The 11,477-nt window shown below is 51.7% G+C and overlaps 1 protein-coding gene across 4 annotated transcripts; it reads left to right on the forward strand.

The window, feature by feature from the left end:
• Nucleotides 1-88: 88 nt before the first annotated feature.
• Nucleotides 89-8,387, forward strand: STAC3 (SH3 and cysteine rich domain 3). 4 transcript variants are annotated; one of them, XM_037845214.1, is made up of 11 exons: nucleotides 89-2,912; nucleotides 3,173-3,437; nucleotides 3,682-3,779; nucleotides 3,967-4,039; nucleotides 4,907-5,004; nucleotides 6,594-6,660; nucleotides 6,843-6,892; nucleotides 7,209-7,294; nucleotides 7,480-7,531; nucleotides 7,621-7,758; nucleotides 7,932-8,387. In XM_037845214.1, exons 1-11 carry the CDS (start codon nucleotides 2,847-2,849, stop codon nucleotides 8,028-8,030), a joined length of 1,092 nt encoding a protein of 363 aa, XP_037701142.1. In that variant the 5' UTR covers nucleotides 89-2,846; the 3' UTR covers nucleotides 8,031-8,387. The 4 variants fall into 4 exon arrangements, 3 of the variants coding, with proteins under 3 accessions (XP_037701142.1, XP_037701143.1, XP_037701141.1); XR_005218232.1 differs by lacking the exon at nucleotides 7,480-7,531; XM_037845215.1 differs by having other exon boundaries at nucleotides 89-3,061; nucleotides 7,621-8,387.
• Nucleotides 8,388-11,477: the final 3,090 nt, after the last annotated feature.

Genomic DNA, 11,477 nt, shown 5'->3' on the forward strand with positions numbered 1-11,477 from the left:
CCTGGGTAGGTACAGTCCCACAGCCACTGGAGAGGTCTGAGGTGGGTGGGGATGGCTTTCCCTAGCATATGCACACGTATCTTCCTAAAACCATTCCCTCTCTCCCATCCTCCTTCCTGCCCACAATTATGGTGGATGGCTGAGTTTCTAATGGGACCTTGGTTCTGGACTTTTCCAACTCTGCCACTCCCTGTGGTTCATTGAGCACATCACTTCTCAGCTCTGAATCTCTGAGTCCTTATCAGCAAAATAAGAGACTTGGACTGACTAGGTGACCTCTGAGGTTCTTGCCAGCCTGTTAATTCTGTGATACTCATTTAGGGCCCTTGTGGCTGAGCTGGGGAAGAGTGAGGCCCAGAATTGGGTTGATATGGCCTCATATCCTGTCGTCTAATCTTCTGAAACCTTTAAGTGATGGAGCACTTGGGCCTTCCTTTAATCCTAAAGCCAGAGGATTGGGTTCTACCTGGCAAGAACAGAAATAGATGTTTCTTACAATAAAAACTATATTAGCTGAACTTACAGTGCCAAGATGCTAAATTATCCAGGCATGCTCGGCAGTCCCTGTCCTATGCAGTTGGAGAAAGTTCAAGAAGAGCAGAGGTCACCCTGCTTGCAAGATGGGGCTTCTCAAAGTTAGCCCGGTCTTTCTGCAGCCTGTTAAACCAGGGCCATTAAAAAGCCTGTAGACTCAAAATCAATAGAACCCTGCCATCCAGCGGCCCCCTTTCAACCTCACCCACCTCTTAGAGAGAAAAAGGAGGAGTGGGTGGAAACGGCAAAGCACATTGCCCTAGAAATCTGTTGGATCTGGATGACTGTATGTCTAGCCAAGCTCCTCTGAAGCTTGTCTGACTCTACCTCCAACCTAATCCTTTCTTTCTAACAGATACAACGGATGATGCAACACTACATTACTATGTCTAAATTGCTCTTCTCTGAGATGGGGTTATCTCGTCTTCCAACAATGCCACAGCCCAAAAGAATAGGAGAAAGCTGCATCCCTATGAGAAAAGAATGCAAGCTATCTCACTGACCCAGCAGTTCATATACTGGGGCATCAGAGGAAGGAGATGCATCAAGGAATAAAAATGATTTAGGAAATTTGAGGCTTTGCCATCCTACCTCTGAAGAGTTTGCAGTTCTCATAAGGAAAGGAACATTATTAGAGTTGATAAAAACTCCCTATGCAGCAGCTGTAGCCTTCTGGCCAGTGTTAACTGGACCATCCCTACTTGGTCATTAGAACCTTGCTCCCCCAGAATCCCTCAGATGGAAGTCTTAAGCCCTTAAGATTCCCTTTATCTTGAGGACAAAATTTTGGAGGAATATGGGGAAAGGTTGATGGAGAGAGCTGAAGGGAACATGCAGTACAAGCAGATTCTTCACTCCCCTACAGGATAGAAGAAAGGCCATCCCTCCAACTCCCCACAGTTAAGAAAACAGTCTAGTTTGGATGATGAGAGACCACTTTCCTATCCTCACCAAGTCCCCAGCCCTCTCCTTCCTAAAGTTTAAGACTAGATTGATGCTTGAGGATATACAAACACATAAGTCACAAGAAGACAAAGCCTGAGAAGTTGAAGTCTGTAGTTCCTAAAGTAGGTTCAGGGAGGGCAGAATTTGCAGGGGGTGGGAGGTTGGACCTTGGGAAAAGGGGATGGGGAAATGTCTATAATTCATCTTTTCTTTACCTTCAGTCCTCTAAAATCCATTCCAGTGGGTGTGCAGCCTGAACCGAAACCATCCCTTCCTGAATGTACTACTGGCCTGCCCACCATAGATGAAGAATCAGGAAACAGCAGCTCTGGGGGACGGGAGGGCTAGGGTTCAGCCCTGCCCCAGTCCTCCCCGTGTCTAATTTCTCTGTGTCAGCTGTGTTGCTCAGCTGTCCACTTTCCTCCAGTCCTGTCATTTCAGCTCTGACACCAAAGGGAGAAGCTAGAAGGTCTACAAATACTGACTGGTAGCTGGTGTAAGTACAGAGGGTACTGGGGGGGCTCGGCCCCCAGGGAAGAGGACCGATCTTCCCCAGCACCACCACCAAGGTCCCAGGGGCTCCCTCTTCCCTCCACAGACTGACTTAGGGAATCCCAAAAGTAAGTTGCCTCTTCATCCTCTTTCTGTTTCCAGGACTGCTCACCCCAGCTGTCCCAATCCTTAGTCTATTTGGCTTCTTCATTTCTCTTTTTATCTCCAAGTATTTTGGATTTTAGGGGTGAAATTATTACCCTACTCCAGGAAGAGAGCTAGGATTGGAGGGGGGCAGGGCAGGGAATGGGGGTTGGGCCAAAGGGATGGAATAATAAGGGAGGGAAAGGCTCATATTACTCTGAAAACTTAAAATAGCTGAGGCCTGTGACAGGCGGGGATCAACTAGGCGAAGGGCCCCTAGGGTTTAAGAAGGAGGTAAGGGAGAACAAATGTCTCCAGCCCATCCCTCCATGCATGCATGTGGATGCACACATGAAACCTCTTGAAGAGAAGGGATCTGGGAGGGCATGTCACATCTGTCTTGCCCACAGCCTCCCAAGAGAAAGTGCCTTTAGGAAAATTCCCAAGCCCTGCAGCCTTGAGCACTATGTTGAGGCTGTAAACTCTGGGGCTGCCCCTAAGGGTAGAAGGTTGGGTATTGGTTTAAGGAACAGATTGGGAAATTCTTCAGTCTGTCTGACTTCTCTGGACCTCCATGGAGTCTCATAAGCCCTGGGAAAGAATCTCTGTTTAACTGGATTTCTCCCAAGGCCACATCTTCACAGGTCACCCTACTGCAAAGGACAGTAATAAGGAAGGAAAGAATGGCAGTCAGGGATTATATTTCATAGTGGGGTCCAACCTCTTGCAGGATGACAGAAAAGGAGGTGCTGGAGTCCCCAAAGCCCTCCTTCCCAGCAGAGACTCGGCAAACTGGGGTGAGTCTGGGCACCTGACCACTGGATGTGGGGAGCTGGGAAACCATTCAGCCCTTCAAGAAAAGTGCCTGAATTGTTCTCGTTTGTATGTGACTCATTTAGAATGCCAGCCAGCACCTGCAGCCCCCAGTACCCCCTAATCTTGGGGTGTATCCTTTGCTTCAAGCCAGAAAAATGTCTAACTAGCTTTAGCCTCATCTGCTCTAGAGAGGATGTCTGTCCTTTAACATCGGATTTCCTTCACTCCCTCCTTCCCTTAGCTACAGAGGCTAAAGCAGTTGTTCCGGAAGAGGTCTACAGGGACAAAGGAAATGGAGCTTCCTCCAGAGCCCCAGGCCAATGGGGAGGCAGTGGGAGCTGGGGATGGGCCTATCTACTACATCTATGAGGAAGAAGAGGAGGAAGAAGAAGAGGAGGAGCCACCCCCAGAACCTCCCAGGCTTGTCAACGATAAGCCCCACAAATTCAAAGATCATTTCTTCAAGAAGCCCAAGTTCTGTGATGTCTGTGCCCGGATGATTGTGCGTGAGTCATGAAGGGAAGTGGAGAGAATGTAGTGTGGAAGGCAGGGGCAGAAGGAGAGAGTTTAAATGAGTATTTGTATAGCAGACTGGCAGTGGCAGATTTGGCTTTAAGAAAATCCTATTAGAGACTGGGAGACTACAGGGTCCCAGGCAGAAAAGGGGCGCTAGGAGCTAGAGTAGCAGCAGTGGTACAAAGGGGAAAGGAAATCAGGAGCCTCACCCCAATGTTATTCCCCTCTCCTAAGTCAACAACAAATTTGGGCTTCGCTGTAAGAACTGCAAAACCAACATCCACGAGCATTGTCAGCCCTACGTGGAGATGCAGAGATGCTTCGGCAAGATAGTAAGTAGGCTTTGGGGAGCACGAAGGTAGAAGGGTGGGGACATTGTTGCCTCCCACCACCTTGTCAGCCCCTCCTTGAGTCATCCCATGCATTCCCTTTCTAAGAAAGGGTGAGCACTTTTGGGAGAGATGGGGCTCTGGGCCCTATCTTGCCATCTCTAATGCTCCTTCCCATCCCATTCTACAGCCCCCTGGTTTCCATCGGGCCTATAGCTCCCCACTCTACAGCAACCAGCAGTACACTTGTGTCAAAGATCTCTGTAAGTGCCCCATATGGGACCTGAGGGAATGGGCAGGCCTAGAGATGGTTTCAGCACCACCTCTAGCTTTGGAAGCCAAAATCCGAAGCAAATTCTGTTTCCCATGGTTCTCTTTCAACCTGATGGTCTTAGACATCTTGCATGCAAAATCTACATTATTTCCCCTGTTCTGTAGGTGAGGAAGATGAGACTTAGCCGGGGCCACACACAGCTAGCAAGAGGCAGAGCCTCATCTGCCTGACTTCAGGATCTGTGCTTTTCGTATGCAAAACCATTTCTAAACAAGAAAAGGATTCTAGACTGTTCTCATCCTTGTTACAGAGTCATGCCAGATTCAGGACCAGACCAAGAGCTGTAGGCATCCTGGACAGATTCTTAATTTGGCAACCCTTGAAAACATTGACGCTTTGCCCATTTATTTGGAGGAGAGGCCGAACTCTGTGAGGAACATGGATGAAAAAGAATAATCTGCTGGTGGCAGCACCCCGGTTTACTTATGCCACTCAGCAGAACAAAAGCCAGCAGCTAACAGACCCACTCTCCTTAGAAGGATAGTGACACTTATTATTTAAGCATGCCCCAACTCCCAAGCAACTTACCACAGTTTTCTTACCAAACTCATATAATAATCTGCCTGGAAGGAAATCTGGAAATATTTTTCTCCAGCACTTTACATTTCCAGTGATGTTTTTAGAGCCCGTTATAGATTGGGAACCAAGCTATTGCTGATCTTCCCTAATCCCCCTCCACTTGCCCATGGATATCTATCTACTCAGTCCCACCTCTCCCTTCCTTAAGAGGTCTCTCTCTCCAAGATGTTCTCTTCATCCCGAGTAATGTCTGTCTGCTTTCTTCCACTCCCACCAGCTGCTGCCAGTCGCAATGACCCTGTGTTTGAAACCCTGCGCACTGGGGTGATTATGGCAAACAAGGAACGGAAGAAGGGACAGGCAGATAAGAAAACTGTGAGCACCATAAATACTCCCCCTGAGGTCCCTCCCAGAGACCCCATAGAGCAGGTCATGCCTCCCTCCTCTGGAAAGCACTGAAACTGGATCTTCTTCCCCTAAAATTAGCACCCAACCAACAAATTTTTGCATGCAATTTTAGAGGGTATTTTGGATCTGCTGCAGCTCACTGTAGGCTTCAGGTTAAGAATACCTGCCCTGGATTATGTTTTCCGCAGGAACTCCCTTCTGAATTATAAGGTTAATCACTACAGCCACCTGAAAGCTAGGCCCCAGGCCCCTGGCATTGCTGGAAAACAAAGCAGGAGCTGTGCTTTTGGATTTAGGGACGAGAACTTGCTCTACCAAGTTGTAAGAGAATTCAAGAGCTGTGCAAGTGTCCATGAAGATCATCTGTTCCGACCCATTCATCTTACAGATGAGGAAACTGAGGCACAAAGCTAGTGGCCGAGACCAACCTCACTTCCTTTTGTAATAGGATTACTAGATTGTTCATGCCGTAGATTTAGTGTGTACCATTAGAGCAAGGAATTTGACAGAGTAACCTTATGTCTTCCTGGACAGCCAGATGGTCTGAGGTGGATGATGGTTCAGTAAGATGGATTCCTAAAACTGGTTGACTGACAATACCCAAAGAGTCCCGGTGCCTTAGGGAGTGTCTAGCTAGAGAGAGATTTCAGATGCTTTATAACATGATTTGGTTCTTGGTCCTCACCAATGGACATTTTTCTCAGTTACACAAATGAAAATGTATTCAAGTTTGTGGGAAGTAGAAAGCAAGGAGCAAAAACTTAACACACTGAATCATATATTCAAAAATCTTACAGAACAGAAGAATGGGCCAAAACTAATCATTTCAGATTTTGCAAGGAAAAATGTACAGATCTGTCCTTGGATCCAAAAAAGCAACTGCACAAAAACAGAAGTGGAAATCTGGTCTCAAAATAGTGACTATGGATGTGGGGGTCAGGTGAGGGATTTCTGTGGAGTAGCTGTGGCTTATTAGGCACAAGCAGTGTAGTTTGGCTTCTTCCAGAAAGACTAGCACACTCTTGGGTCCTATTCTCTTAATGAAATTATAAAGACTCTTACACATTGAAGTATCTAAGGGCACTCGCAATAGTGAGGGTTCTGGACTGCATCATGGTGGGGTGTGATTTGAAGGGGTTGACAATGATTAGAGAAGAAAAGACTGAGGGAGTACGTACATGTCAACTGTCTTCACATCTTTAAAGGGACTTTATTTGTTCTATATTGCTCCAGAGGGCAAATCAGACCAATAAGCAAAAGTTACAGAGAAGCTAGCGTAGGTTTAATAAAGGAAATTGCCCCAAAATAGCAAGGGGTTGCTTTGTAAAATAGTGAGCTCCTGTCATTAGCCACATTCAAGCACAATGTCGGTGACCCACCTGCCAGGATGTTTTAGAGGAAATCCCTGCATTAGGCAGGAGGTTGGACTAGATATTTCCTCCAAGGCTCCTTCCAACACTTGAGATCTTAGTTTATAGTTCTCTGGCCTGACTGGGGAGCCAGGGCAAGCACGTACTCCCAAGATCCCATCTCCTTAACTCTGGTACCCTCTCTAGCATCTAGCAGCCATGATGGAAGAGGAGACAGAGTCTGCCAGACCAGAGGAAGGAAAACCCCTGGCTGGTGAGTGTCACCACCTCTATCCATTTAGGTGGAGTAGAGTCAGGAGCTCAGCTGTGGTACAGAGGGGAGGGGCAAAGGACAGTCCAGGTTTGGAGATGAAAGAGCCCTTCAGTGAAAGGGTAAGAAAATAAGGGCTGCCCTCCAGGAGCCAAAGACAAGTTGTTGGTGTGTTTCCGTCCCAGGAAACCCTGAAGGAGATAAGAAGGCTGAGAGGAAGACACCTGATGACAAAGTGAGAATCCTTTCTCCCTGCAAGGGCCCCAGTCCTCTCCCCAACTCACACCTGGCACTACTTATGGCCTCAGCAGAAGCTCATGCTTACCTCTTGGGTTCCCATCACCCTTGACACACCCTCTCCACCTCTCTCTCTGTCTCTCTCTCTCTTTAACACACACACACACACACACACACACCAAGAAATAATGCAGTTCAGGGACCTGTAAAAGAGTTGAGATGTAATGTGTGTGGAGAATGCCCCAGCCTTGGACTCCTGCCCCTCCCTGTGGGGCAGAGGATCCCTGAGACTCATCACACCCTCTCACCCCCAGCACAAGCAGCCTGGCTTCCAGCAGTCGCACTACTTTGTCGCTCTCTATCGGTTCAAAGCCCTGGAGAAGGACGATCTGGATTTCCCGTGAGCAGCTTCGAGAGGAGGGGGGGCTACTATGGAGAGGATAGGGAAGAGCCCGGCTCCCTGTGGAAAAGGGAAAGGGGAGCTCAGGGCTTGGAGCCTACTGGGGCTGAACACAAGGCACAGCCAGGTATCAGGTAAGGAGCGAGACCCCTAAATCTCAGAGATCCCTCCCTTCTTCCTCTCAGGCCTGGAGAGAAGATTATAGTCATTGATGACTCAAATGAGGAATGGTGGCGGGTCAGAGAAAATTGGGACTAGGGTGGGACATGAATTGAGTACCTAGACCTGGTACTTGAGAGATTGTTTCTCTCTATCATCTCTCCTAGGGGAAAATTGGAGAGAAAGTTGGATTTTTCCCTCCAAACTTCATCATTCGAGTCCGGGAAGGAGAGCGTGTGCACCGAGTAACTAGATCCTTTGTGGGGAACCGTGAGATAGGGCAGATCACACTCAAGAAGGACCAGGTAACTCTGGTATCCCAACCCTTCCCCAGGCTACAAACTGCTCCTCTGCATACCACACTCCTTGGACATCTTAACCCATTAATGAGAGTCTCCAAAACCCCCTGCCCCTGTATTCTGCTGTTCTACCCTTTCCTTTGATTCTCCTACTACTACCTTACCCTTTAATTCCCCAGATTGTGGTGCAGAAAGGAGACGAAGCCGGCGGCTACGTCAAGGTCTACACGGGCCGAAAGGTGGGGCTGTTCCCCACTGACTTCTTGGAAGAGATTTAGGGATGTGGGTGCCTGCAGGCGGGAGATACCCTTGCCCCATCCTGGGCGGGCCCAGTGGAGGTTGGGAAGAAAGGGACTGCTGGGCGAGGGAGGGAAGGCCCACCAGAGCATGACGGGCCTTCTGGAAAGGGACTGGTTCCCAGTCCCCTCCCCTGGCCTGGGCCCCCAAATACCTGGTGCCCAGAGCAGCCCACAGCCGCCACCTGCACCTGCGCCCTCTCTGGCCCAGCTTGTGAGAGCTGGAAACAGAAGACGCGTCTCCACTAGGAGGTGCGGGGGGAGAGGGGGGTTAGGTGTTAGGGAATGGTGACGGGGACTGTCGAGGTTGTGAATTTATTAAAGTTTTGACAAAAGTTAGAGAAGTTTGTTCTTTAACGAGGGGCCGAGGGCGGGGGTAAGGGAGAGGGACTGTGGAGGGGTAGAGAATCACTGCCGTTGAGTAAACCAAAACCAGCCTGGTCTGGGGCTGGTGGGAGGTGGAGAAACAGGTGCGTCCGCCAGGCGAGGCTTTTATTGTCTATGAAGAGAGGGAAGCAGGACTGAAATCGCCGCCCCTGTCCCTCTGCGGCTGGGAGCAGGATCGGAGAGCAGGGTAGGTCTCCCTGGCTGGCAGCTTTTCAGCCGCCAGCAGCGTCTTCTATTTCAGAATCTGACTCAGCGCGGAGCTGGGCCGCCAGGGGGCGACGCAATATCTCGGTTGGAGAGCAAGGGACCTGGGGAAAGAGATCCGGAGACACCAAGCCCGAGACCCTAGGCCTACGAGGGGGTGGGGTGCGTGCCGTCTCCATGGCAACAGTTTCTCAAGTCCTTGGGGAACCGAACGAGCGAGGCCGCGGGCCCTAACCCCTTCCGCTCTGCCCCCCGCCCTAACCCTTTCCGACAGGTACCGAGCGAGAGGGCACAGGTTAGACAGCTACCCGGCTCTAGCTGAGAACCCCCTGCGGATAGCCTTATGCAAATGTTTTATTTGCATATGCAAATATGCAAGTACGCCGGCACTGGTTTGGGCGGCAGGTGGCGGAAAGCGGGAAGGTGCAGGGAAGGCAGCCGAAAGAGACGAGGAGTTTGGAGACCTGGAAGTGGATCAGTGAGAGGCAGCGTAGGGTGGTCGCCTTAGTGGGGCAGGCGAAGGGTCTTGGGTTTGATGGCGAGTGGGGGAGGGTCGGCCTGGCCAGCCAGGAGCTCTGCTCTCATGCTCGTTGTCTGCCAGGCCTGAGGTTGGCACCGCCTAGCAAGGTTGGCAGCGGGAGCCCGGGCACCATCTGCTTCTGGCGGGGGAAGGGCAGAGGCTCAGCTGGACTGAGGAGGAGGGGGGCCCGGTACGGGCGCGCCCCGCTTCCTTCCAGAAGGCTGAGGTGTGGTGGGGGTAGGGAAGCACTGAAGACGTCTCGCTGCAGAACGGGTTCCCTTTGCTTTTTCCCTTTGCCCTTGACTGTCCCGGACGCCTGGGGGCAGCGGCAGGGTCCTAAAGAAAGACTTAGGCAGGCCCCCCGTCCCTCCCCACCCCGTAAATCCAGCTGGATTAAAAGACTGTCCAGCTGGAATAGGAACAGATCACCCACCCCGCCAATCACAAATCAGACCTCTTGCCCCCACCCCACCTTCGGACCCGCCTACCACGAAAGTGTGGCGGGGAGGGACGGCCGAGGCTCGGTTCGACTCTCTTCATCAAAAGGTCTGAGGAACTCAAAACCGGAGCTCCCCGAGATCCTGGAGCGGGCCCCCTCACAATGCTGAAGCAAAACCAATTTACTGGCTCATTGGGCGGCGGTGCTGGTGGAGGGGTGCCGAAGGAGCAAGGAGAGCTGCTGTTCTCCCCTTACACTCGAGGAGCGCCTCCCTCCCCCGCCTTGCGGAGCCGGCAGCTGTCCCTAATTAGAGCGGCGGTTTAATTGGATTTATCAGCAGTTAATAGGAAATTAAGCAAAGGGCTCGAGAGATGTGGGGCGGGGGTGGGGGGTAGCAGGAGCGAAGAGGCGGGCCGTGCTGAGCTTAAAGGAGGGGTGCCGGGTGGGGACACAAGGCCCAACGTCGCCATCAAACCCCCCTGGTCACACCCTCCCCCCAGGTACCCGCCAGCGGGTTGAGCCCGGGCCACCGTCCGGAGAGCAGGTCCCAAGAGAAGGCGGCGGACGCGACAGCGATCCCATGTGAGTCCCCAAATCCCTACAACCCGCAAGCAGCCGCCTGGGTGATGGATGATGCTGCCGCATGCGGCAAAGGTCATAAGTCTGGGCCAAGGAGCAGACTGAATTGAAAACAGGCCGGAGGAGCGACCACAGTGGCAGGATCCAGGACACAACAGCCACCCCACTCCTTGCCAAGGCCCACTCCATTCTTAACAAAGGAAGTGCCCCCTTGAAGTTAGAAGATTTGGTAGTATGGAAGGACCAGGGAGCCACAAAGTGACCCGCTCTTCACACCGCTGTGTTTAAGATCCCAAGAGTCTCTCAGTGCAGCTGCCCATGTCCCCTTATGCCCCAACTCCACCAGCTGCTCAGGATGGCCCGGCTGGTTTACCTGCACCCAAGCTGTCCAAGGCCAGCATCTACCTTTCTGGGGCCCAGAATAAAGATCCCAGGCTACCCCGGATTGGGGGACCCCAAGCAGAAACCTAGTCAAACGGGGCTCACAGGCCGCTGAGTCCACAGCCCCAGGCGCTTCCTGTCACCACTACCTCATTATACAGCTAGGTTAACCAGGCCTGCTCCCAGGGAGCCCAGCGATCTAGCTGCCACCTTCCACCCCCGCCAGCAGGTGCCAACTCCTGCATATCAGCAGTTGTGTGTGTGTGTGTGTGTCTGTCTGTCTGTCTGTACCCCTGCGGATTTTGATTGTCTATGCCCTTGGTGTGTGATGTGTGTGCTTTTGCCCAGGGTGTATGGGGTGTATCTATCAGAGCCCCAGGTGTGGTGTGTGTATTGGTGTCTGTGTCCCTAGGAGTGTGTCTGTGTTGGTGGATGTGTCTGGATCTGTCGGTCTGGCCCATGCTACCAGCCCCAGCTGTAGGGTGTCTGTCTATGCCCCTGGGTGTCTTGGTGTGCATATGTGCTTTGGCGTGTGTGTTTGTGCACTCTTCTCGCCTGGTTGTACACACGTGGGCATTTCCGTCTGTGTGTGAGAATCAGGAAGAGCCGCGAGTGAATGTGTGTTGCTCTGGTGTCTCTGCCTGCAGGTGCGTGTGTCTCAGTGACAGTGCGTGGGCGTGTGCCTGGGTGTGAACCGCGCAGCGGCGTGTATCCGAATGACAGTGTGACGTGCCCGCACGCGTGTGTGTGTCTGGGTGAGTCTCCCGCCTCCGCCCCCTCTTTTTCACATTTCTATTCCTCTCTCCTCTCCCGGCCCACTCGGCTCCGCCATCCGCATCATCTCCATCCATTATTGAAGAAACAGCCGCGTCCGCTCCAATCACATCAACACCCCCGCTTCCCCCGCCCTGTTTGCCCT

This window comes from Choloepus didactylus, chromosome 8 (assembly GCF_015220235.1).
Source record: "Choloepus didactylus isolate mChoDid1 chromosome 8, mChoDid1.pri, whole genome shotgun sequence".
NCBI lineage: Eukaryota > Metazoa > Chordata > Mammalia > Pilosa > Megalonychidae > Choloepus > Choloepus didactylus.

Excerpts from the sequence above, each read along its gene's own strand:
- STAC3 (XM_037845213.1), top strand. The coding sequence starts at position 2,847 with ATGACAGAAAAGGAGGTGCTGGAGTCCCCAAAGCCCTCCTTCCCAGCA. Across the intron at positions 5,005-6,593 it reads GACAGGCAGATAAGAAAACT|CATCTAGCAGCCATGATGGA; the intron begins GTGAGCACCATA and ends TACCCTCTCTAG. Across the intron at positions 6,661-6,842 it reads GGAAGGAAAACCCCTGGCTG|GAAACCCTGAAGGAGATAAG; the intron begins GTGAGTGTCACC and ends TTTCCGTCCCAG.